The sequence below is a fragment of a genome, unplaced genomic scaffold (genome assembly GCF_019419815.1).
Source record: "Pyrus x bretschneideri cultivar Hongxiangsu unplaced genomic scaffold, Pyrus_bretschneideri_v1 Contig44, whole genome shotgun sequence".
In the NCBI taxonomy this organism is placed as follows: domain Eukaryota; kingdom Viridiplantae; phylum Streptophyta; class Magnoliopsida; order Rosales; family Rosaceae; genus Pyrus; species Pyrus x bretschneideri.
The window spans coordinates 365,304-389,976 of NW_025999768.1; the positions used below are offsets into that span (position 1 = coordinate 365,304).

The 24,673-nt window shown below is 34.9% G+C and overlaps 3 protein-coding genes and 2 long non-coding RNA genes across 9 annotated transcripts in view; all 5 read left to right on the forward strand.

Annotated features, from left to right (window-relative positions):
- Window positions 1-10,436, forward strand: part of LOC125469629 (probable LRR receptor-like serine/threonine-protein kinase At4g29180) — a 36,188-nt gene extending 25,752 nt beyond the window's left edge. The window contains exons 3-12 of one of the 5 annotated variants that reach the window (XR_007251862.1): window positions 7,779-7,914; window positions 8,002-8,073; window positions 8,175-8,246; window positions 8,320-8,400; window positions 8,491-8,636; window positions 8,772-8,989; window positions 9,081-9,205; window positions 9,295-9,360; window positions 9,452-9,617; window positions 9,787-9,928. Coding sequence is in view for 3 of the 5 variants with exons in the window: in XM_048567222.1 (XP_048423179.1) it covers window positions 5,164-5,258; window positions 5,428-5,887 (555 nt within the window). In the remaining 2 variants the exon portion in view is untranslated. Of the gene's footprint in view, window positions 1-5,163; window positions 5,259-5,427; window positions 5,941-7,778; window positions 7,915-8,001; window positions 8,074-8,174; window positions 8,247-8,319; window positions 8,401-8,490; window positions 8,637-8,771; window positions 8,990-9,080; window positions 9,206-9,294; window positions 9,361-9,451; window positions 9,618-9,786 lie in introns of those variants that run through there. The other 4 variants (XR_007251863.1, XM_048567222.1, XM_048567224.1 and 1 more) reach the window with 4 other exon arrangements.
- Window positions 6,820-7,449, forward strand: LOC125469635. Its single transcript, XR_007251876.1, has 3 exons — window positions 6,820-7,039; window positions 7,208-7,314; window positions 7,397-7,449. It is a non-coding gene; the product is annotated as an uncharacterized LOC125469635 (long non-coding RNA).
- Window positions 10,437-10,949: 513 nt separating the features above from the next.
- LOC125469637 lies at window positions 10,950-11,872 on the forward strand. Its single transcript, XR_007251878.1, has 2 exons — window positions 10,950-11,393; window positions 11,628-11,872. It is a non-coding gene; the product is annotated as an uncharacterized LOC125469637 (long non-coding RNA).
- A 1,796-nt stretch (window positions 11,873-13,668) lies between these two features.
- LOC125469539 (probable LRR receptor-like serine/threonine-protein kinase At4g29180) lies at window positions 13,669-17,008 on the forward strand. The gene is made up of 7 exons (XM_048566940.1): window positions 13,669-13,963; window positions 14,688-14,789; window positions 14,878-14,997; window positions 15,114-15,304; window positions 16,443-16,569; window positions 16,656-16,755; window positions 16,855-17,008. The coding sequence occupies exons 1-7, from the start codon at window positions 13,669-13,671 to the stop codon at window positions 17,006-17,008; spliced, it is 1,089 nt and encodes a 362-aa protein (XP_048422897.1).
- A 516-nt stretch (window positions 17,009-17,524) lies between these two features.
- LOC125469540 (probable LRR receptor-like serine/threonine-protein kinase At5g59680) lies at window positions 17,525-17,959 on the forward strand. Its single transcript, XM_048566941.1, has one exon. It carries the CDS (start codon window positions 17,525-17,527, stop codon window positions 17,957-17,959), a length of 435 nt encoding a protein of 144 aa, XP_048422898.1.
- Window positions 17,960-24,673: the final 6,714 nt, after the last annotated feature.

Sequence of the window (24,673 nt, forward strand, 5' to 3'; positions counted from 1 at the left end):
AACAAACACATTTTTTTTCAACAAAAAATGTTATCAAATTTGCCATTTATGCGAGCCGAATATGATGTTTCTCATTTGAAAATGATTTCAAAAGCAGGCTAAATTGCACAAGTTTCATGCATTTGTTGTCTCACTGATATAATAACCGATAGCGGATTGCCAGTGACATAAAACATTACTTACTACTTGACTCCTCACACATAAAAGTCATTCTCTCTTACATATTATAATATGGCACATACAGATAAAATAACTCATTAAAATACCAAATGTAATATCTAACGACATACATAAAAGTTGAGAGGGTTTTAATATGAAAATATGATTGGCAATGGCATGAAACTGAACATGATATGAATCGGTTGGCCTTCCAGCCTTGAACAATATCCAACTCATTGGGCTCTACCTAGGCCTGGCAAACGGGTCGTGTCTATCGTGTTCGTGTAACACATGTTATCTTAACGGGTCGTGTCGTGTCACACCCGTTATCTTAACGGGTCCTTAACAGGTCGTGTCACTTTACCCAACGGGTAAAGTGACCCGACCCGTTATGACCCATTATGACCCGTTAAGAAAAAAATATTTTTTTTTAAAATTTGCACATACCACACATTGCCACATAAATATTACTTCAAAACATTAAAACATTTCTTGTTCAAATACTATATCTACACTCGAAAATAAAAGCCTAATAAAAAAAATAATACATACACTACTAATATATTACAAATATTAAATGTGCAAGGATAAAGAGTTTTTATTTTTAAGATTGTAAGTCTTTCTCAAAAGTTTACACCTCCATTTACAAAATCTTCAATTTACATCGATCATAATGAAATTGTATTCAATTTACACCTACATCTATATAATTATTATAGTTTTTACTTTTTAGGGATATAAAATTATTAAATTAATGTATATAATTATTAATATTATAGTTGATTCATACTTTTATTAAGTATATAAATTATAACATAAGATTTTGTGATATCCACATCCACTAGTGTAAATATTTTAAATTGAAGATCAAATTCATTCTTTGTATTCATATAGGGTTAAGGAGTGTAGCTGTAAAAATTCATCAAAATCAGAGTTAAAATAACCGTTAAATCTTGATTTTTCGTTTATAACCGTCGAAAAGCTTTGTCCCGTTACTTGATCTCTGAATGTTTTTTTTTTTGTGATTTTTTGCTAATGTGATCTCCAAGCATATACAAACAATTTTGACGGTTTGGATCGTTGAAATTAGTTTTGGAGAATTCGTAAAATGATAGATTGACTAACACTTAGAGTTTATTTATACTTTCATTAAGTATAACATAAGATTTGTGTGGTATCCACTTGTGTAAATATTTTAAATTGAAGATCGAATTCATTCATTGTATTCATATAGGGTCAATGAGTGTAGTTATAAAAAATCATCAAAATCGGAGTTAAAATAACCGTTAAATCGTGATTTTTCATTTATAACCGTTGAAAAGCTTTGTCCCGTTACTTGATCTCTAAATGTTTTTTTTTTGTGATTTTTTGCTGATGTGATCTCCAAGCATATACAAACAATTTTGATGGTTTGGATCGTTGAAATTAGTTTTGGAGAATTCGTAAAACGATAGATTGACTAACACTTAGAGTTTATTTATACTTTCATTAAGTATAACATAAGATTTTGTGGTATCCACTTGTATAAATATTTTAAATTGAAGATCGAATTCATTCATTGTATTCATATAGGGTCAACGAGTGTAGTTATAAAAAATCATCAAAATCAGAGTTAAAATAACCGTTAAATCGTGATTTTTCGTTTATAACCGTTGAAAAGCTTTGTCCCGTTACTTGATCTCTGAATGTTTTTTTTTTGTGATTTTTTGCTGATGTGATCTCCAAGCATATACAAACAATTTTGATGGTTTGGATCGTTAAAATTAGTTTTGGAGAATTCATAAAACGATAGATTGACTAACACTTAGAGTTTATTTATACTTTCATTAAGTATAACATAAGATTTTGTGGTATCCACTTGTGTAAATATTTTAAATTGAAGATCGAATTCATTCATTATATTCATATAGGGTCAAGGAGTGTAGTTATAAAAAATCATCAAAATTGGAGTTAAAATAACCGTTAAATCGTGATTTTTCGTTTATAACCGTTGAAAAGCTTTGTCCCATTACTTGATCTCTAAATGTTTTTTTTTTTTTTGTGATTTTTTGCTGATGTGATCTCCAAGCATATACAAACAATTTTAACGGTTTGGATCGTTGAAATTAGTTTTGGAGAATTCATAAAACGATAGATTGACTAACACTTAGAGTTTATTTATACTTTCATTAAGTATAACATAAGATTTTGTGGTATCCACTTGTGTAAATATTTTAAATTGAAGATCGAATTCATTCATTGTATTCATATAGGGTCAAGGAGTGTAGTTATAAAAAATCATCAAAATCGGAGTTAAAATAACCGTTAAATCGTGATTTTTCGTTTATAACCGTTGAAAAGCTTTGTCCCGTTACTTGATCTCTGAATGTTTTTTTTTTTTTGTGATTTTTTGCTGATGTGATCTCCAAGAATATACAAACAATTTTGACGGTTTGGATCGTTGAAATTAGTTTTGGAGAATTCGTAAAACGATAGATTGACTAACACTTAGAGTTTATTTATACTTTTATTAAGTATAACATAAGATTTTGTGGTATCCACTTGTGTAAATATTTTAAATTGAAGATCGAATTCATTCATTGTATTCATATAGGGTCAACGAGTGTAGTTATAAAAAATCATCAAAATCGGAGTTAAAATAACCGTTAAATCATGATTTTTCGTTTATAACCGTTGAAAAGCTTTGTCCCGTTACTTGATCTCTGAATGTTTTTTTTTTGTGATTTTTTGCTGATGTGATCTTCAAGCATATACAAACAATTTTGACGGTTTGGATCGTTGAAATTAGTTTTGGAGAATTCGTAAAACGATAGATTGACTAACACTTAGAGTTTATTTATACTTTTATTAAGTATAACATAAGATTTTGTGGTATCCACTTGTGTAAATATTTTAAATTGAAGATCGAATTCATTCATTGTATTCATATAGGGTCAACGAGTGTAGTTATAAAAAATCATCAAAATCGGAGTTAAAATAACCGTTAAATCATGATTTTTCGTTTATAACCGTTGAAAAGCTTTGTCCCGTTACTTGATCTCTAAATGTTTTTTTTTTGTGATTTTTTGCTGATGTGATCTCCAAGCATATACAAACAATTTTGACCGTTTGGATCGTTGAAATTAGTTTTGGAGAATTCGTATGCCATCAATCAAGTTCTGTGTGTGTGTATATATATATTTATTAAGTAGATTTAAATCTATTTATTTTGTACGTATAAATTATAATTGACTGGTACACGGAATAGTACATACATCACGTGTCACGTGTGTCATTATAAAAATAGTGAGATATGTCATGACAGTCATGTGTGTGATAAAAAGTTAATAACTTAAAAAAAAAAAAATTCTCACCACTTCTATTAATTTTCATTTTTCCCTCTCTTTTTTGTTTCCTTTTCAACTTTTTCTTATCATTTTCACTTTTCCCTCCAACATCTTTCCCTAATTCCCTCACTTTTTTGTTTCATTTTCAACTTTTCTTAACATTTTCATTTTCCCTCTTTTTTTTTTCTTCAAAAAGGGCGGCAAGTTGGCAACGGCAAGAAATTGATTATTGAAATTTGAATGGAAAGAAATCACATCAAATTTCAATGGATGCAAAATCATGCAATGCAACATGCATATTAAATTATTAATTAATAATTATTATAGTTTTTATAAAATTTAATATATATATATATAATTATTATAGATAGACTTAATATTTTGGGGGTATAATTATTATATTATATATAATTATTATAATTATTATAAATTTTATAGTTAATTTAATATATATATATATTTATTATAATTTTTAGGGGTATAAAATTGTAAAATTAATGTATATAATTATTATAGTATTTTTTTAGGGTTATAAAATTATAAAAATAATATTCTGCTTATCGTGTATCGTGTTACCCACGTGTATACCCGAACCAACCCGTTATCTTAACAGGTGCTTATCGGGTTACCCGATAACGACCCGATTCGTTATCGTGTCGACCCAAACACCTGTTAATTTCGTGTCGTGTCGTGTCGGGTTATCGGGTCGTGTCAGAAATTGCCAGGCCTACCCTATGAAAAATCTCCTCCCTCCCGGTCCAATTCTTCACTCTCTCAAAATTTCAATGCCATCAATCAAACTTTTATAGCCTATCACATTGATGGGAAAATAGCCTCTTGAGGAGCAAATAGTATGTTTCATTTCAGTGATGCATAAGGTGTTCCATTTCCCATCTGATCGAAAGTTCCAAACTATTCATGGTTAAAAAAAAAAACGAGAGTCGAACATTGGCCGCAAAATGAGCTTATAACTGTAGTAGTTAAGAGCATGCATTCAGTAGACAACTGGTGCTTGTGTTAGATTTTCTCTTCTCACAAATAGGCACACAATTATTGATCAATACAACTTGTAATTAACTGCAAATTAGACCAATTTTTGAATCCGGATTTGCAGCAATCTAAAGGCAAATAGGTGGTTACCACCATTAATATCATGCATGTGACCCTGCCCTTTGTGTTAAGATCGCCTTCGGACTCCTGTGCTCAAAGCTCAGAGATCCGGATTGTTCAAAAGAGAGATTCGGAATCTTGATTTGTATGAGATGAACCAGTAAAATGAGCTAATGAGGACCATAAAATTTAAAATGAGTAGTCTGGATCTCCGAGTCCGTCGACTCCAAACATAGAAATTCAGACAAGATCTATGTTTCTTTGATCACATTGTAAGAATATGAGTATGAGATATAGAAGTTTTGGGACCGGCTATATGTATTCAGTTTGATAGAAAAGTCTTGTTAATAAGAGGAATGATGATCCTTGACAAAGAAGGATTTTGTATAGCATTGAGATCAGTTCTTATGGAACAAAGAAACAAGTATTTGTTTCTTATAAGGATTTTAATAGGGAATCCTATCTGTTATGGAAAAGACTATATGTATATATGTAGTGGTCTCTCTTTTGATAGAGAAGTTTTGGGACCGGCTATATGTATATATGTATATCTGTTATGGAAGCTAAAATAGCGGATTTTGGTCTTTCCAAGGTTTTTGCTAGTGACATTGAGACTCAAGTGGTCAGCACAGTCATGGGAACAGCCGGATATCTTGATCCAGAGTATGTTTAGGTTTTCTCATTCTATTAGCATTATTATCATGCGAAAATACGATGTTAAAAAACGGAACAAACTCTTAATCAAAAATAAAACTGAAGGGGCACTAAACCGACAATAAGCTGCATATAAACCACGATGTTGTGATTAATGAATGTTAGTTTTTGTTTACAGATACCACAATTGCCAAGGGCTGAATGAAAAGAGTGATGTGTATAGTTTTGGGGTAGTTCTATTAGAGCTAATCATCGGCCAACCTGCAGTGATAAAAAGTGATGAAGTAATCCACATAGCAACGAGGGTGAGTTCTGAGCTCGAAAAAGGGGAACTTAAATGTATTGTAGATCAAAGGATGCAAGGAGAGTTCGATGAACATTCGGTCTGGAAAACGTTAGAGATAGCAATGGCGTGCACAACCTCTACCTCCCAACACAGAGTCGCAATGGATGTTGTATTGTCTGAGCTCAAATATTGCTTGGAAATGGAGTCGTCTAGGCATCGAGAAAGAACTCCAAGATCAACAGAAGAACTTCGCACTGCGTTTGGGCCGTATAATCATAGTTCACCTGAAGTTCTCTCCGTGTATACAGATTCCACAAATGTTGATTCCATGACCGGACCGTTTGCTAGGTAACTGGTGACATTTCCGGCTAGTTGATGAAGAAGATATACATACTACAATATCCATAAAGTCTACTTTGATCCTTTTGTATATTACTTTGGATTTCTTTCTTTATATATTATACGTGTTTGGGAGTGCTTTTAAAATAAAAAATAGAAGCACTTTATTAAAAACACTTATGAGCATAAGTGTTTTTTAAAGAAGCATTTCTAAATGGCTTGTAATTCATTTTGAGTTTTTTATTTGGTATACAAGTTTTCACTTCATTTTTTTGTTCAATGGAGTAAATCAATCCAAATTATGTTACTAGATGTTGTATCTTATCTACTTTTCTTGGAGGTTATCATGCATGGTTTGAGGCTTTAAACTAAGTAGAGTGGGAGAATAAATTGGTATTGAATTTGTCATCAACAAGATTTGAATATAAGACCATGCAGTTTCAAGTGAAAAGGAATATTACTAGATTAGTACTAAGTGACTTTAAAATACATTTTTTCAACCACTATACATATCTTTTAGAGTATACAAATTAACACGTGTATAACGTATAAAATAAGTGAAATCAGAATAGAATAATTAGTCAAATGCCTACTTGATACATAAGTGCTCAACAATTGATTCCATAGTTATTGGTTTAATCCAATGCTATGTACAACATGACAAACAAGACCTCAATCGTTTTACTTTTACAAGTGATTATTCTTAAAATTCAAATGTTTTTCAATAATGCAGAACATTTCAGTACAACAAGTAAAGTTTGGGCCAGATTGATACAAAGCCCAAAACCAAAAACAAAAAAAAATTAAAACCGGAAGTAAGGGTTTTACTTCAACCCCCGCCGCACTACTTCCTCCGTCGTCTCTTTGTCGCAAATAGCAAGCCGCAGAGAGACTGTGTGAGCTCAGCAATGGCAGCAGAAGCAAGGAACCCCAGAAAGACCCGGAACCCAGAACTCGTCCGCGGGGTGGGTAAGTTCTCGAGGTCCAAAATGTACCACAAGCGTGGTCTTTGGGCTCTCAAGGCCAAAAACGGCGGCGTCTTCCTTCGCCACGATGCGAAGCCGGCAGCCGAGACCCAGCCTGAGAGGCCGCCCAAGTTCTACCCCGCCGACGACGTCAAGAAACCCCTCGTCAACAAACGCAAGCCCAGGCCCACCAAGCTCAGGTTCTCTTTTTCTCTACTTTCTCTCAGATTTTAATTATTTTTCAAATTCGAATAATTCGGTTTTTAATAATCTTTATTTATAATTGTCGTCAAAATTAGAAATTAGAAAATGGGTTTTTGATAATGTAATTTATTTTTTTATTTATTTATTTGGTTGGTTGGATGTAGGGCTAGTGTTACATCAGGGACGGTGCTGATTGTTTAAGCTGGAAGGTTTAAGGGAAAGAGAGTTGTTTTTCTTAATCAGCTTTCATCTGGGCTACTTCTTGTTACTGGTGAGTTCTTTTTTTTTTTTTTTAAGCAGAAATTATTGTTCTGGAATTTCGAATGAATGTTAAAGTTTTATGTTACTTGGAGGTTCCTTGGCCGTGAATTCCACCCAATGACGATAACGTTGTTTTGTGGCGACACCATTAGAATTTGGTGCAAAAAAGGAGGTTTCTTTTGTTTCAAGTTATTTGTAAATAGGATATTTTGCTGGGTGGGGTTTTCTTTGAGTGGGGGATATTCAAATAGGGTTAGTGAGCGAGTACTCGAAGCGATGTGGTGCTAATTTTTTTTCGTCCAAAATTGTGTGAAATGATGACATGAAAGAGTAACACTCGCTTCTGTAACAGCATAGATAGATCTGAGTGTATCAACTTGTGAAGTGTCATCTAGTAATCTACATTCTTATTTTCTCTAATTTATAACAGCATAGATAGATCTGAATGCTTATTTCCTTTGTTAATGACTGCAGCTGATGCCATAACGAATGTCAAAACTACGTATCAAATAAAAAAAATCTGGGCTGGTGATCCTTGTGGACCTAGGAATTTCTCTTGGGAAGGACTAGAATGCAACTACAGCATTTCACTTCCTCGGATTATTTCCCTGTGAATCCTTCTAAGGAACTAGTCTTCTTACAATTTCTTTGTCTTTTCAATCTAATTCTAAGCCGATTTGCCTTTGATTGTGATTAGAAACTTGAGTTCAAGCAATTTGAGTGGGATAATAGCTGCTTCCATTGCCAATCTCTCATCACTCGAGTCCTTGTAATTGTTCTTCACTTTTGCTTCCATGAAGACTCATCTTGCCGAATTTATCCACTTTACTATCTTGCAGAACCTACTAACTATAACGCTTTTCATCCCAGAGATTTATCGAACAATAACCTAATCGGGCCAGTGCCTCAGTTCTTGGAAGAATTAAAGTCGCTCACTCTCTTGTAAGTGCAATCTCTACATGATCATAGACTCATTTGATACCAGAATTCCATATTATTAAGAATTGATCTGCAGGAATTTGAAAGGCAATCAACTGTCTGGTTCGGTTCCAAACGCTCTTCGCGAGAGATCAGAAGCTGGATTACTTGTACTGAGGTAAAAATCGCTTCTTGTTTATCTGGTTTAGAAACATGCCTTTGGTTTGACAAATAACAGAAATAAGAAGAATTTTTGTGTTCATTTCAGTGTGGATACCGAAAATCTTTGTGGCTCGGGTTCATGCAAAAAGAAGAAGAAAATTGTTGCTCCAATAGTTGCGTCGTTAGTATCAGCACTAGTAGTCGTTATAATGCTGATACTAGTATTGAAATTGAGAAGAAAAAGAGAATCAGGTACCTTTACAGATCTCAGTAGCTCCCCAAATTGTAAACGTAGTACTTTGAACAAAGAAGAACCTTCGAAACAGGTTCCCTAGATCAAATGAATATTTATACAGTGTGAACACATAATTTTTTGTGTATTTAAAGGTACAGAAGCAGAACCCTTTAACAAAACAGCTATAGCATCAAAGAAGTGCCAGTTTACTCATGAGGAGGTTTTAGATATCACCAAAAACTTAAAAACCTCGATTGGGAAAGGAGGATTTGGGACTGTGTACCATGGTTGCATGAAAGACGGAACCCAAGTTGCGGTAAAAATGCTTTCTGCATCATCAACCCAAGGACCTAGGGAGTTCCAAACAGAGGCTTGTCAGTTAGAATTTCTTGGAATGCAAGGTAAATGCCAAGCCTAGTCTCGTTTGATGCAGGTTGTGATGAGTTTGTTCTTGACTGCAGGCTGAGCTCCTGATGAGAATCCATCATAGAAACTTGGCCTCGTTTATTGGATACTGCGATGATGTGAACAACTTGGCACTTATATACGAGTACATGGCTAATGGCAACCTAAAAAACTCTCTCAGGTATAATCATGTTATCAAGATAGAGAAATTTCGCCAGTTTATGTTAGTCCATCTTAAATCTAGCGAACACAACACATTATTGGTTGCAGATGCAGAAAGAAGTTCACAGATGACATGGGAAATAAGACTACGTATAGCAATCGATGCTGCACAAGGTTCGTGCTTCCTGTTATTTCAGTAAAATAGATGTGATCATGTTTACACAAATTATAGTTCTACTAACGGAATGCAAAATTTGGTTCGCAGGTCACGAGCCTATTGTCCACAGAGATGTGAAGACAGCCAACATTCTCTTAAGCGAAAACTTGGAAGCTAAAATAGCGGATTTTGGTCTTTCCAAGGTTTTTGCTAGTGACATTGAGACTCAAGTGGTCAGCACAGTCATGGGAAGAGCCAGATATCTTGATCCAGAGTATGTTTAGGTTTTCTCATTCTATTAGCATTATTATCATGCGAAAATACGGTGTTAAAAAATGGAACAAACTCTTAATCAAAAATAAAACTGAAGGGGCACTAAACCGACAATAAGCTGCATATAAACCACGACATTGTGATTAATGAATATTAGTTTTTGTTTACAGATACCACAATTGCCAAAGGCTGAATGAAAAGAGTGATGTGTATAGTTTTGGGGTAGTTCTATTAGAGCTAATCACCGGCCAACCTGCAGTGATAAAAAGTGATGAAGTAATCCACATAGCAACGTGGGTGAGTTCTGAGCTCGAAAAAGGGGAACTTAAATGTATTGTAGATCAAAGGATGCAAGGAGAGTTCGATGAGCATTCGGTCTGGAAAGCGTTAGAGATAGCAATGGCGTGCACAACCTCTACCTCCCAACACAGAGTCGCAATGGATGTTGTATTGTCTGAGCTCAAATATTGCTTGGAAATGGAGTTGTCTAGGCATCGATAAAGAACTCCAAGATCAACAGAAGAACTTCGCGCTGCGTTTGGGCCGTATAATCATAGTTCACCTGAAGTTCTCTCCGTGTATACAGATTCCACAAATGTCGATTCCATGACCGGGCCGTTTCCTAGGTAACTGGTGACATTTCCGGCTAGTTGACGAAGAAGATATATACATACTACAATGTCCATAAAGTTCTTTTTCTTTCTTTGATCTTTTTGCATATTACTTTGGATTTCTTTCTGTATATATTATACATGTTTGAAAGTGCTTTTAAAATAAAAAATAGAAACACTTATGAGCATAAGTGTTTTTTAAAGAAGCATTTCTAAATGGCTTGTAATTTATTTGGTTGGTTGGATGTAGGGCTAGTATTACACCAGGGACGGTGCTGATTGTATAAGCTGGAAGGTTTAAGGGAAAGAGAGTTGTTTTTCTTAAGCAGCTTTCATCTGGGCTAGTTCTTGTTACTGTTGAGTTCCGATTTTTTTAAGCAGAAATTATTGTTCCTGAATTTCTTAAAAAGTTTTATGTTACTGGGAGGTTCCTTGGTCATGAATTCCACCCAATGACGATAACGTTGTTTTGTGGCGACACCATTAGAATTTGGTGCAAAAAAGGAGGTTTCTTTTGTTTCAAGTTATTTGCAAATACATCACCGTCTCGTATGAATTGTGCTTGGGGGATTGCTTTCCTCCGGTTGAATGGGATATTTTGCAGGCTGGGGTTTTCTTTGAGTGGTTCTTTGCTTCTGATTAAAATATTTGTTCCTATTTTGTTTACATTTATCTGTGTATTTGCTCTTTTTTTTCAATCCCACGGTGGCATGAAGCCTCATGAGCTTGTCTTTTAGACCATTATCTTAACAATTAGGATAATTTTCTGCGCTTCGGCTCGTTTTATCTCCTCAGGTTACCAGCGAACTCTGAGTTTTCATATTGCCGGTATATTTACAATCATACTCATTTGGATTTGGTTTTGATCACTACTGCTTTAGGCACATACAAAATACCAAGTGAAATTCATACGAAATGAAGAGAGGATCATTCGAAATCAGCTAGTTTAGTATATTAACAGTCTTTGCAAATGAGTTCGGATCACCATCAAAACAACCAGCAGTCGATGCCTGCGGAGAAACGAAAACCCGCTCTCAACGCTGATTGACAGTAAATCCTCCAATTGAGTACAGCAACGGCCCAAACTTATATCTTCTGCAAGAATGCTCTCTGCCTGCAATGCAATTCCGAACTCATATCTCGAATCTCCAACTTCCGGTGAGATGGTATGTTTTTCTTTGTTGAAGTTTAACCACACATCTCCAAAACGTCATTTGATTCCTTGTATAGGACGAAGGTATAATATTTTCCACCAAATTTCGCATCAACCAAACTTATTAATGTAAGAAATAAAAGCATACGAGTTTTAGCTTTTGATTCTTTTCCCTAAAACACCAATTGACTATTGAAAATGTTCGCCTCTCCGTGTCTTTGTCATCGCCTTCGTCGTCATTTTTCAGTGGTGGTGGCCATGTTGGCAGCTGAAAGAGGAAGGCTTCTGCGTTACAGAAAAAGAGACGGATAAATGAGAGATTTTTCAATGTGATCGGAAGACGGGATGATACGTAATGTGTTACTATACAAATAGTAGGATGTGTGTGTATGGTCCCTTAACTTTAACTCAATTAGAGCAATGGTCCCTTAAGTGTAATTACACACTTTGATCAGTTGAGAGACTCTAATTATATAAATGGTCATTCTAACATAACTTATTGTAACAAAATTTGATGAAATTGATGAAAAATGACTATAGCTACACATTTTGATAAGTTGAGGGATCAATGATAATGGATTTTTAGTTGAGGGATCATTGCTACAATTTACTCAAAAGTTAATAATTTAAATATTAAAATTTTTCACCACTTACATAAAAATATGTGATGTACCATTGTTCCGATCGTAATAAAAATTTCTCACGAGAAAGAGGGGCGGAAAGAATTAACAAAATGTACTTGGCTAAAGGGTGGAAAAGTGTGTCTAGCAACTTTTTATAAGATTATGAAGGGAATGAAAGTTGAAAGAAAGGAAGCACTTTGAAGGGAGTGAGAAAAAGAAGGGCGCTCCACTAAAAGGGTACTGGGAAGGGTAATTTGAGATTAGAGGGTTTGGAAGATGTCTTTAGAAAATATGATGAATGTAAAAGAGATAGGACCTCAGTTTTATCGTAAAAGGACAAAAAAAAATAGATAATAATTCGACGAATGAGACTTGTTTAAAAGTGATAATTATCAGTGAGTTCTATGGGAAGACTCAAATATTAACAGAAATAAAACAAAGTCAATGATATAAATATAAAATATAATATAAATAAAACAAAGTCAATGATAGAATTATATGATATAAAATTATTATATATTGTGATCAATTTAATCATAATCATCACGCAATCAGAGCCAATCAACAAATTGGACTGACTTTCGTAGTGTCCTCCGACAATGAAATCAGGATGCGAGTTCTCAAAATGATCAAATGCAATAGTTAGCATATATACCAAGAACATATAAAGATGTTACTTCCCTTTTGATGTAAGTCTGATGGTTCTCAATATATAGTGGCTTGTCCGCAGATCGTGAATTCATATTTGATCAAGGTTGTAGTAGTATTTCAAGTAGCAACCAAATTCTACTTTAAAAGACAAAGAACACGTAATATTTTTTTATTAGACCAAATTAAAAAGTGAATAAACAAAATACTCACTCATAAAAACCTAAGTATTGTTTTTTTTTTTTTTTAATTCTATTATTGTACTGAAGTTTCTTAATAATCTTAAACTTCTTCCCAACAAAACACCAACGAAGGAATAAAATGGTGTCCACAGAGCAAACGAAGGGACACATGGGGCTAGCGGCTTCAATGTGTCCCTCTAGTTGTCTAATATATTTTATGCAGCCTGACACAGTAATGTTAGTTAATTCAATATTTAATTATATATGCAAGTAGGAAAATATATATAAAGTTATAAGCTTTATAGAATAGATTTGTAGTTTCCGATCATCAAAAACTTAAAAAATAAAAATAAAATTAAAAAACTAGGGAGGTCAAAATTTTAAACTAAATTTGTAAATCAAATGATATGTCACCAATAAAAAATAAACACATTAATCAACACTTAAATAACAATCTAATCATCAACATCCACATCATTTGGTTAACAAAATTTGGTTTAGAAATTTGATCTTCCTAACATTACCCTTAAAAAAAAATCTAAGAATAAAACACATGGCTAATGCATCTGGCGACTCTCAATCATCCCATGTTCAAAACTTGGTGGGTTAAAAATGGATGTGGGATCTCTTGTGCAGTGAATTAGTGTATGACGAATACTAGTTTATATTGATATTTTCCTCGACTTAATCATTTTGATCAAATACTTTGAGTTTTTATTCTATTTGGCATGCTTGCAACGCTGTTCGTTTTCATGAGGAGGTTGTTTCCATCAATTATGTTGTAAGGGCGATTAAATTTCAACTCCTTGAAATTGATTCTCTCAATTCCGGCTATATGAAGAATTTTGTGAAAGAGCTTTGCATTCTTCATTCTATTGGTGTTTGTGGACGTCCTACTAAGGCTCCAAAAATTATTGAGTTGTTGTGGCGCTCGCCTTCTCAATCTTGGATCAAAATAAATATTGATGGTGCTGCAAGAGGTTCCCCTGGTGTGGCTACATTTGGTGGTATCTTTTGGGATTTTACGGGTCATTCTCTTGGTTGTTTTGCGGGTTCAATAAGCTTGGCCTCTTCTTTGGATGCCGAATTACGCGTTGTTATTCATGTTGTATCTTTAGCTTGGTATAAAGGTTGGCATTCCTTATGGATTGAATGTGACTCCTCACTAGTTGTTCATATCTTCTTTCATCATCTTCACCTTCTTTGACATTATCCCTTGGAGACTTTTGGTCAGTTAGCATAACTGTCGAGTTTTACTATCCTCCATGCAGGTTCAGATTTCTCATATTTTTAGTGAGGGTAATCAAGTTGCTGATTGTTTGGCCAATCATGGTGTTGATCACCCCGGTGTCCATTAGTGGGATTCATGCCCTCCTTGTGCTGCAGCTACTTATTTCTCACCTTTCTAACCTTCCTTGTTATAGGTTTTGCTGAAAGAGGTTTTGAATTGTTGTTATGAATTCTTTAATGGTCTGAGTTTGGCCTCATATCCCCCTTGACATATTGTATTTTTCTTGTTTATCAATAAATTCTCCTCAAAGTCACTTCCATGATAGCAATCCTAGAGTGGGATGGACTTTGCGGCCAAATTTAAAATAAAATAAAAAGTACTTTGGGTTGTGTCCCTGACTTGTACGGTTGTACCACACTAGCCCTAACAGGAACAATGTTTGAAATGCTTACTCTAGAAAATACGTACGATGGCTTGACCAAATAGCTCTTAGTTTGAACATTGCATGATCGAATGATTGATGCAGACTAAAGCATCTCCGTGAAATAAGGATTATGTATGTGCCGTGCAAGTTGTGCAGCATTAGGTTACAAAGCTACATTGTCGCAGGTTTTAAATACCAGGTAGTCCTTGGGCTGCAATGAGACAAATAGAGATGAAGATCTCAACTAGTTTCCTCGTCTTACCGCTCTGTGCAAGAGTCGTTCATGGAGAGTGCCGAATAGGTTAGCATTTTCTTTAACGAAAGCAAATGGTATTGCATCCTTCAAATTTATATTTTTTATCTGCTTGTAAGTTATTTTTTTAGCTCAGATTCATGCAAGTGCAAGAAGAACATTGTTCCAATATTTGGATCATTACTATCAGCAGTGGCCCTCCTTCTAGTTATAGTGCTCATACTGGCATGGAAGCTTATAAGACTAAGAAAACTAGGTACCATTTTATACCATTGATACTTGTTCAGTTAGAACGGATGCTGCTATTATGGTGTAGTGACATTCCTATCTAGTTAGTTTGAACTCATGTCTTTTTGTCTACTTAAGCTGCAGATAGAGAAAAACGTAACAAAATTCCTTTAGCATCAAAGAAGTCCCAATTTACTTATGACGAGGTTTTAGAAATCACCGAAAACTTTCAAATTGACATAGGGAAAGGAGGATTTGGGATTGTGTACAATGGCTACTTGAAAGATGGCACTCAAGTTGCGGTTAAAATATTTTCTCCATTGTCATCTATAGAGGTTTGACGGTTAAAGTTTAATTCCTCGGAATGCAAGTTAAATGCCTTGTCTTGGTGGTTAGGTTGTCTCAAAGGGGAACCAAAAAAAAAAAAAAAAAAATCAAAAATCAAATATTTTGGCCCAAAACAGCTCTGAGGAATGTCGTTTGAGGGTGGGAAAAAGGGAATTTTGGGTTTGCGGGTCCCCCCAAGGGGGATAAGTTTTCAAGTGGGCCAAGGCCCCCAGCTTTTATGCGCCAGCACGTGAAACAAGCCCACGCGGGCCTCACGCGAGTCAGCAACATAGGGTGGAGGAATTCCTTGCGGGCGAGCACATGGAAAGCATTGGTACCAGACCTAGATTGGCGCGCCATTAAAATCTAGGGATAAAGATCTACTCCGAATCTCTTCTACAAATCATAGGGATCTAAAGATCTGGACTATTGAAATTTGATCTAACGGTTGCAATTATTATAGCTTTTAGGAGAGCCCTCTATTTGTAGTCGTTGGATTAAATTTTAATGTCCTGAATCTCTGAATTTCTAAATTTTGGTGGGAGAGATCCGGAGAGGATTTCTTTTCGAAATCCAGCTGACACTTCTCTTGGGTTTTGATCCAGTGTGGTGCGCCCATCTACTTGCATTTTTAAATCCAACGACTCAAATTCAATTTAATCAATTTTAACGGTAATAAAATAATTCAACAACTCAAAAACAGTCAAAATAATATGATTAATTAATCCCATTCAGGTCCAACACCAAGATTCCTTCAAAACTCTTTAAAAATCCATCCATTTGCTTGCTAATCCATAAAAATTTCAATTTTCTCATATTTCGCTATCAAAATTTCTTCTTTTTTCTTCTTCAAAATTTGAATCTTTTTACATCAAAATTTTTTTAAAACTAAAACAAGATTGATTATACAACAACTAATTCCAAAATTATTAGCCAAAAAAAAAAAAAAAAGAACAACGAAATACAAAGTTTAACAAATTATAAAGTTGAGGGTGGGAATTATAAATCTTTTACACGTTGGAGGAAAAAAAACCGACTACTCTCAAACATATAAATGACTAGTTGAAAATACGAGGCTATTTTATGAGATTTTAACCCTTAAATTGGAGATGATTTTAGAGATTGATGAGCTCCTTGTTGCTGCAGGTTGAGCTTTTGCCGAGAATTCATCATAGAAACTTAACCTCACTTCTTGGATATAGTGATGATACCAACAACTTGGCACTTAAATACGGGTACATGCCTAACGGAAACTTAAAAGAATCTCTCTCCGGTATGTAGTTCTATATTTTATAAGCATTGTCATCCAGCAAAGGGTTTCAAAATATTGAAGGGTCATGTTAATGGCTATAGACGCAGATAGAAAGCTCGCATATGACTTGGGAACTGAGACATCGGATAGCATTAAATATTGCGTTAGGTTGGTGCTTCGTGTTATTTTGTACGCCAATACATTTGCGTAAGTTCATGTGCCTAATTCAACCCATGTATATTGTGAAATTTGGCTCACAGGGCTGCATTACTTGCATAAATAATGCAATCCACGTATTGTGCGCAGAGATGCAAACACTGCCAACATTCTCTTAAGCGAAAACTTGGATGCAAAAATAGCAAATTTCAGTCTGTCCATGGTTTTTCCCAATGATAATAAGATTCATGTTGTGGCATCGGTTATGGGTACAGTGGGGTATATTGATCCCGAATATGTCTAGATTTCAGGTTCTTAGAATTTTGGTCATATAAAAAAACAAAACAAAACAAAACATAGCTACGAGCAATTTATGATTACTTTCTTCTTTTTTTCTTTTTTTGACAAGAAACGATAGCGTAGTATTTTATTAATCAACACAAATAATTACAAGGGTGTCATTGGGTACATTGATCTGGAAATTTGCACAGACAAATAAATAAGAGTAAACATACATTAGCCAAGCGCATAAGTGCTACCAGTACAGATATGTCACAATAAACGATAGCCGTAATAGAGAAATACAAGCAGTCGCAATAGTCATCGCTTAATAACGAGGTCACATAAAGTTATCGCGTTAGAGCGAAATCACATCAAGTCAGATGAGACTACATCACACATCGCACAAAGGCGAAGACCAATCTAGCCAAAACAATAATGCCACCACGGTGCACGTAAGGCGAGTGGAACACAACTAGATTACATTGAGAAGGGATCCGCTGGTTAGCTCATCACAGTAGGGAACGAGGCACTCAGGTTTATGCCACCTACAGATTCACCAGACAGTGGGGGTACCGTCATCCACACATCGAAAACCATAAGAGCAGCCGCAACAGACAATGGAGCCGGCAGCTTTCATTATGGAAGGTTGAATGAAAAAATTGATGTTTATAGTTATGGGGTAGTTCTATTAGAGCTAATTACTGGCCAACTTGCAATCATAGAAAGTGATGATCTTGACCATATAGTGGAGTGGGTGAATCCTGAGTTCCAGAATGAGGATTTAACAATTATTTTGGATCGAAGGATTCGAGGAGAGTTCGATGTGAATTCGGTCTGGAATGCATTAGAGACAGCAATGGCATGCACAACTTTCACCTCCCACCATAGAGCCACCATGGCTTTTGTGCTGTGCCAATTAACACAATGTTTGGAAATAGAGGTGTCTAGGCATCGAGAAAGAACTCCAGGCTAAAATGAAGAAACTCGTGGTAGGATTTCACAATACCATAGTTCACTGGAGTGATTTCCATATGTTCATATTCCACAAATGCAGGTTCCATGACAGCACCATTTGCTCGGTAGCTATTTAGGCTTTTAACTTTGCTGGCTCCAACACTATTGTTTGAAATTCTTTGTTTAGTACGTGTAAACACGAAAATTCCTGAGACAAGAACACGTGTACAAAATATATTTTGTATTGATTTTTGGGTTACAATCTCTTCTACAAATTTAGCTTTTGATTCTATCTTCGTAAAATGTAGATATGTGGATGGGCTGTTGATCCAAAGGGCCGCCGGGGCTTGGTCTAGGGATGAATAGTTATGCAGATTTATTGATTTGTTGATCCAAAGGGTCGTCGAGGATTAATCTTAGGATGAACGGATCTTCAAGGGCTTTTGGGCTTGATCTTGAAGAACGGGTGTGCGGATTTGTTGGTGTTGTTGATCCAAAGGGTCATTGGGGCTTGATCTTACGATAAACAGTTGATGAACGAATCTTCAAAGGCTTTTGGGCTTAATCTTGAAGAACGGGTTGTTTGTTGATCTAAGGGCTGTCGGGGCTTGATCTTGGGATGAACAGTTGATGAACGAATCCTCAAGGGCTTTTGGGCTTGGAATTGAAGAGCAGATGGGCGGATTTGTTGATGATGTTGATCCAAAAAGTCATTGGGGCTTGATCTTAGGATCAACGGATGATGAACGATGAACGTTTTCTTCAAAGGCCGTTAGGGCTTGATCTTGAAAGAGGATTTGACGAAGAACGAAGAGGGCTTTCTTGATCTTTCGGGATTTGCTTGAGAGCTCTAGAGTTTCAAAGCTTCAAGGTTTTAATGTGATGTGAATTGGTGAAATGAAATGAATGAAATTGCCTTCTATTTATAGAAATTTTCAAGGCCTAATTTTGAATATAATATTCGGATGAAATAAATCATTTCTGCCAGGTGTTGACACATGTCCTATTTGATGACTTTTCTGACTCACTTTGATTTTTCGTTGAGTCACACGCTACGTGTAAAATTTATGTGACACGTGAGCGTTGAAATTTTATTTATTGGTCAACATTAATTTCACCGAAATTTCAATGTCTACAAATGCCCCCACTTCAAGGCGCGTTGCATATATGTGATTGTCACGTGTAGGAGATGCGTTTTGAAGTCCCTTAATGTAGATGTCAATCCAAGGGCCGTCGAGGCTTGATCTTGAAATAGACTGGAAATTTCTTCAAGGGCTTTCGAAGATTGATCTTGAATTGGGCTAAAAGTTTTCTTCAAGTGCCGTTGAGGCTTGTTCTTGAACTTTGTTTGAAATTTCTTCAAGGGCCGTCGAGACTTAATCTTGAATGAAATTGGACCACAAGGAGCTTCACGTGGTAGATCTTTGCATTCGTTGACTTTCCACAGCTTTGATCTTGAACGGGATTGGAGGATTTTCTGATTTCCTCCAATTGTTGACTTTCCACAGGCTCATTCTTGAACTGGGTTGGGGGGTTTCTTCTGCTAAAGTTGCACCAAGTGTCTGAATTTACTCCTTTTATTTGGAGTTGAACTTAATTCAAGGGTGCTGGACATTTGATCTTGAACAGGACTTATGATTTCTTCAAGGGCCGTCGAGGCTTGTTCTTGAATGAAATTGGACCACGAGCAATCTCACTATTCGAACACATGGCAGGCAAGCGCGAGGTGGAGGTGATGGCCGGTTTCTTTGTTCAATCTTTCCAATTCATATTGAAAAGGGTTAGGAGATGAATCGGCACGTGTTTTGTTGTGCTTGTCTCCACATGCTTTAATGTATCATTTTCACTTGCCTCATTTGTTTTCCATGCAAATGTGGTATATTCTGCTACCTTGTCTATTTCCCCAGCAGAGCGATGCTAGGTAAGCAATCAGGGAAGGGTTCCAGGTAGTCGGTTCCTAACTGGAAGTTTAACTTCAAGTTCCGAATGATTGCTCTCTTTCTCTTTATCTTGCAGGCAAGAACAAGGACAAAGAAAGGGACAGGGAAAAAGCATGATATGAGATACTCTTGCTTTTAAAGAAGTGATGGTGATTTGACAGCATTGCACAACAAGGCTTTGCTATTCGGCGATGGTGTCATCGAAAGGTTGTTAAAGCTTTTCAAGCTCTTTGATTAGAACAACGATGCCGAGCTTGGCTTTGACTTAAACTCCTCTATCTGGATTATGTCATTTTGCAGGGAAGGGCGTCGTGCTATAGTGATCTGTTCCATTTCATCATTGATCCTTATGCTTTAATCTCTTGCCGTATTTGTTCCTGATGCAGGAGTTGAATGCAACCTTTGCATTTAAATGGTGCTTCAGAACATTACTTCTCAACGACGATGAGTACTCAAGAGCAATGCAAGGTAAGCAACCAGACTAAGGTTCCAAGTAATTAGTTCCAGGTCGAAAGTTTGATTTCAGGTTCCGACTGATGACTCTCTTTCCCGTTGTCCTGCAGGTAAGAGCAAGGGCAAAGGAAATGACAGGGAAAAAACATGATATGAGATACTTTTACTTTCAACCCTGATGATATGTGATACTTTTGCTTCGGTGTCATTTGTTTGCAAGGGTATTCCCAGAGAGGAAGAAAACTGAGGATTTCAAGAGGCTCTACTGGGAATGCGCTCTCGGAGGTTAGGCATAATTTTTTTTTTTTTGCAGGTCTGCCTTGCCATGAAAGACGAAGGTCGACATATATAGCGATTTCTCAATGTCAAGTGGTGGTACTGTTCCTTTACTATTGTCAGCAACTGTTGGGTAATTGAAACAGTAAGATTCATGCGTTTTCAACTTTGTCAGAAATCTTTGACAAAGTTGCCCGTGATTTCTGCAAAGTTGGGGTTGCGTGTGAAATGTGATGACAAATCCGGAAAAGCCCGGCTTTTGAAATTCAGAGAGTGATGACTCTTTGATCCTTGAACAAGCGGCCCGGCTTTTGAGGTTTGGAGGGTGATACTTCTTTGATTTCTGAACAAACGCCTCTTCGATTTCTTAGCAAGTGCCTCTTCGATTTTTGAATGAACAGCCCTGTTGCCCCTTCTTTTTTTATAGAGGCAACAATTGTGTTTCAAAAGCACGCTTGACAGTTGCTGTCTGTAGAAGTTACCCTCTTTGTATTTCTGAGATTTTGATTTACCTGACCTCTTCTTCCTTCCTTATTTCTGCAAATGGCTTGCCCGTCTGATCGTCGTCTTGATTTGAATGTTGGGGAAGATGTCGACATGCATTCTCAATACAACATATGACACCCATCCTTCGTATCCCCCAACGGTCCACTTACAGTTGGGGACTCTGTGATGAAGAACGGCATAACCGCTGCGGTGGTTGCTAGAAATCTTTTCATCCCCAAGGATAACAGGATCATTTCCAAACGGTCTGATGCGCTGGCTGTTCAAGACTCTTTGGCTTTCAGTGTTCAGTGTGCGAGCTCTGTATCGAACATTGGCCAACGTCTTCTTGCTCGAACTCGTCAAGTTGAGTCACTTATGGCTGAGGTGGCGAGTCTTAAGTAAGAGATTAGAGGGCTTAAGCATGAAAACAGAGAGTTGCACATGCTTGCCAATATTTACTCAACGAGCATGAAGAGAAAGCTTGACCAGCTTCAGGAATCCGAAAGTCGGATTCAGAGTGACCATCAAATGTTTGTGGCTTTACTCCAGAGGCACCTATTGCCTTCGACCTCTGGAGTTTTACCGAGTGTTGAGGCTCCAAACAATCAACCTTCGACGCCTCTTCTTCCTGAAATTCCACCGAGTGATGAGGCTCCACCTGATCAATGAAGGTCTTTTTTTTTATTATTATTTTTTTAATTCGTGTACACGTACATTCATGTAAATTTTCAGAGACATCAATAAATGAGTTTTATTTTATTCAATGTTTTTTTTTTCTTTTCTTTTTTTCACATGGTGCTGATTCACTATTCATTTATATATATATATATATATATATATATTTCTTTCTTTCTTTTCTTTCACATGTGGTGCCAGGTGCACCATCACTCTTTATATATATATATATATATATATATATATATATATATTTTTTTTTTTTTTTTTTTTATGGTGCTGTCCCTGTTGCTTTCTGCACGCCACCATCTTTTAACAAATGATGGCTATCATTTTCTTTTTCTTTTTATTATTATTATTATTATTTCTTTTGGATGGTGCTTGATGCACCGAAACTTTTATAACTTATTTTTTTATTTTTTTATTTTTTTTGTTTTTTCTTTTATTTTATTTTATTTTTTGGTTTATTATTTCTTTTGGATGGTGCTTGATGCACCATCATTTTTTTTTTCTTTCTTTTTGCACATGGTGCCAGAAGCACCATCATTTTTTTATTATATATATATATATATATATATATATAAAGAGTGACAGGACCGGGTAGGGTTGAATAGTCATCAGTATCGAGTCCTAACAAAAATCCATGAAGGATCAATAAATATGGAGTTAAATTGTCCGTCTTTTCATTTCCATACTTTATTTATGTTTTCTTGTTTTTGTGTTTATAGTTAAGTTACGTTAATATTTTATATTTTTATTATTTTTTTATTTTATTAGTTTTATAAAAATTAATATAAAATATTAACGTAACTTAACCGTAATCACACATTACAGAAAGGTATGGAAAAAATACAAAGGACAGACAACTCATCTCTAATAAATATTGACTAATCAAAATAATTTAATCCAATAAATGAGTCACCGGGTGAAAAGTGCTCAAACTCACCAAGTCAAGTTCACAAGTGTAAAGTGGCATCAAGTATAGGGTCCTATCATCTTGATATGTTTCTCTCATCTTCTTATCCACATCTTCTATCTTTTTATCTTTTATATGAATAATGCCAGATAATTAATTTTTAGAGCATATTTGCTAATAAAAGTGGTTTATATTTTTGTCTTTTATTTTCTTTTTACAAATGATATTACCTTCGTTAAGAGAAAATGTGTGAGTTTAACAATAAATGTTGTTTAACTTTATCTTTGATGAGAATCAAATCTAATATCTCTTACTTACAAATAAATAAATAAATCACTAAATCATATTACTAAATAACATGATATTATTTTTTGTCATTTCAATTCAATCCTCATTACTTTATTAAAGTCGCCCTCCACTATTGAATAAAGTTGTTTAGAAAGAATCTTCGCTGATAAGAAGGGTTAATATTGATCTTGAACATTGTTGACGCTCACAGGTGTAAAGTGGCGTCAATTATAAGGGTCCTTTCTTCGGAGAAAAATTAATGAAAAGAGTAAATTGCAAAAATGAAAAGTAAAGTAAATAGTATCAAAATTAATTTTTTAATATAAATTTTTTTTTTTGTTAAAATAAAAATTATCGTGAGTTTTTCGTTAAAACTGATTCTTCTTATATCACATTTTCTTGAATTATTGTGCCTTTCATTCATCTTATTCGCTCTTCTTGCCCATGCTGCCTTAAAGGAGAATTTTGGTTGTTATCATTCATTCACGATGATATTTATTTGTAGAACCGACGTTTCAAAAAGAACAATGTCACAAATTCAACCCATTATTTTGCTGTGATGTCTGAGCATTTTAAGTCGAATTCTCTCTTTTTAGGGTATTACTTTCAGTAATTTTGTATTAAGTCTAAGTGCTAGAGTTGTGAGCTTATATATGATTCAATCAATAAATTTTGGAGGGGTTTAATGAAAAGGGGTGTGCTATCTACACACCCCATTTTACTTCTCACAAATCTCATAATAATTTTTGATTTTCATGATAAAGTTTGAATCTCATAATAATTTTTTATTTTACTTCTCATAATTTTTTCTTACTTATATATATATATATATATATATATATATATTATGGTGCTGTCCCTGTTGCTTTCTGCACGCCACCATCTTTTAACAAATGATGGCTATCATTTTCTTTTTCTTTTTATTATTATTATTATTATTTCTTTTGGATGGTGCTTGAAGCACCGAAACTTTTATAACTTTTTTTTTATTTTTGTTATTTTTTTTTGTTTTCTTTTTTATTTCATTTTATTTTATTTTTTGGTTTATTATTTCTTTTGGATGGTGCTTGATGCACCATCATTTTTTTTTCTTTCTTTTTGCACATGGTGCCAGAAGCACCACCATTGTTTTTATTATATATATATATATATATATATATATATATATATAAAGAGTGACAGGACCGGGTAGGGTTGAATAGTCATCAGCATCGAGTCCTGACAAAAATCCATGAAGGATCAATAAATATGGAGTTAGATTGTCCGTCTTTTCATTTCCATACTTTATTTATGTTTTCTTGTTTGTGTAGTTATAGTTAAGTCATTTTAATATATTATATTTTTATTATTTTTTGTTTTATTATTTTTATAAAAAAATTAATATAAAATATTAACGTGACTTAATCGTAATCACATTTTACAGGAACGTATGGAAAAAATACAAAAATAGAAGTACAGACAACTCATCTCTAATAAATATTGACTAATCAAAATAATTTAATCCAAGAGTCACCGAGTGAAAAGTGCTCAGACTCACCAAGCCAAGTTCACAAGTGTAAAGTGGCATCAAGTATAGGGTCCTATCATCTTGATATGTTTCTCTCATCTTCTTATCCACATCTTCTATCTTTTTATCTTTTATATGAATAATGCCAGATAATTAATTTTTAGAGCATATTTGCTAATAAAAGGGGTTTAT

Bases quoted from the DNA above. Each gene is read 5' to 3' on its own strand.
- LOC125469539 (XM_048566940.1), top strand. From the start codon at position 13,669: ATGAAGAATTTTGTGAAAGAGCTTTGCATTCTTCATTCTATTGGTGTT. The intron at 13,964-14,687 runs GTTGGCATTCCT...TTTAAATACCAG, and splicing joins ATCTTTAGCTTGGTATAAAG to GTAGTCCTTGGGCTGCAATG. The intron at 15,305-16,442 runs GTTTGACGGTTA...TTGTTGCTGCAG, and splicing joins CTCCATTGTCATCTATAGAG to GTTGAGCTTTTGCCGAGAAT.
- LOC125469540 (XM_048566941.1), top strand. From the start codon at position 17,525: ATGCCACCTACAGATTCACCAGACAGTGGGGGTACCGTCATCCACACA.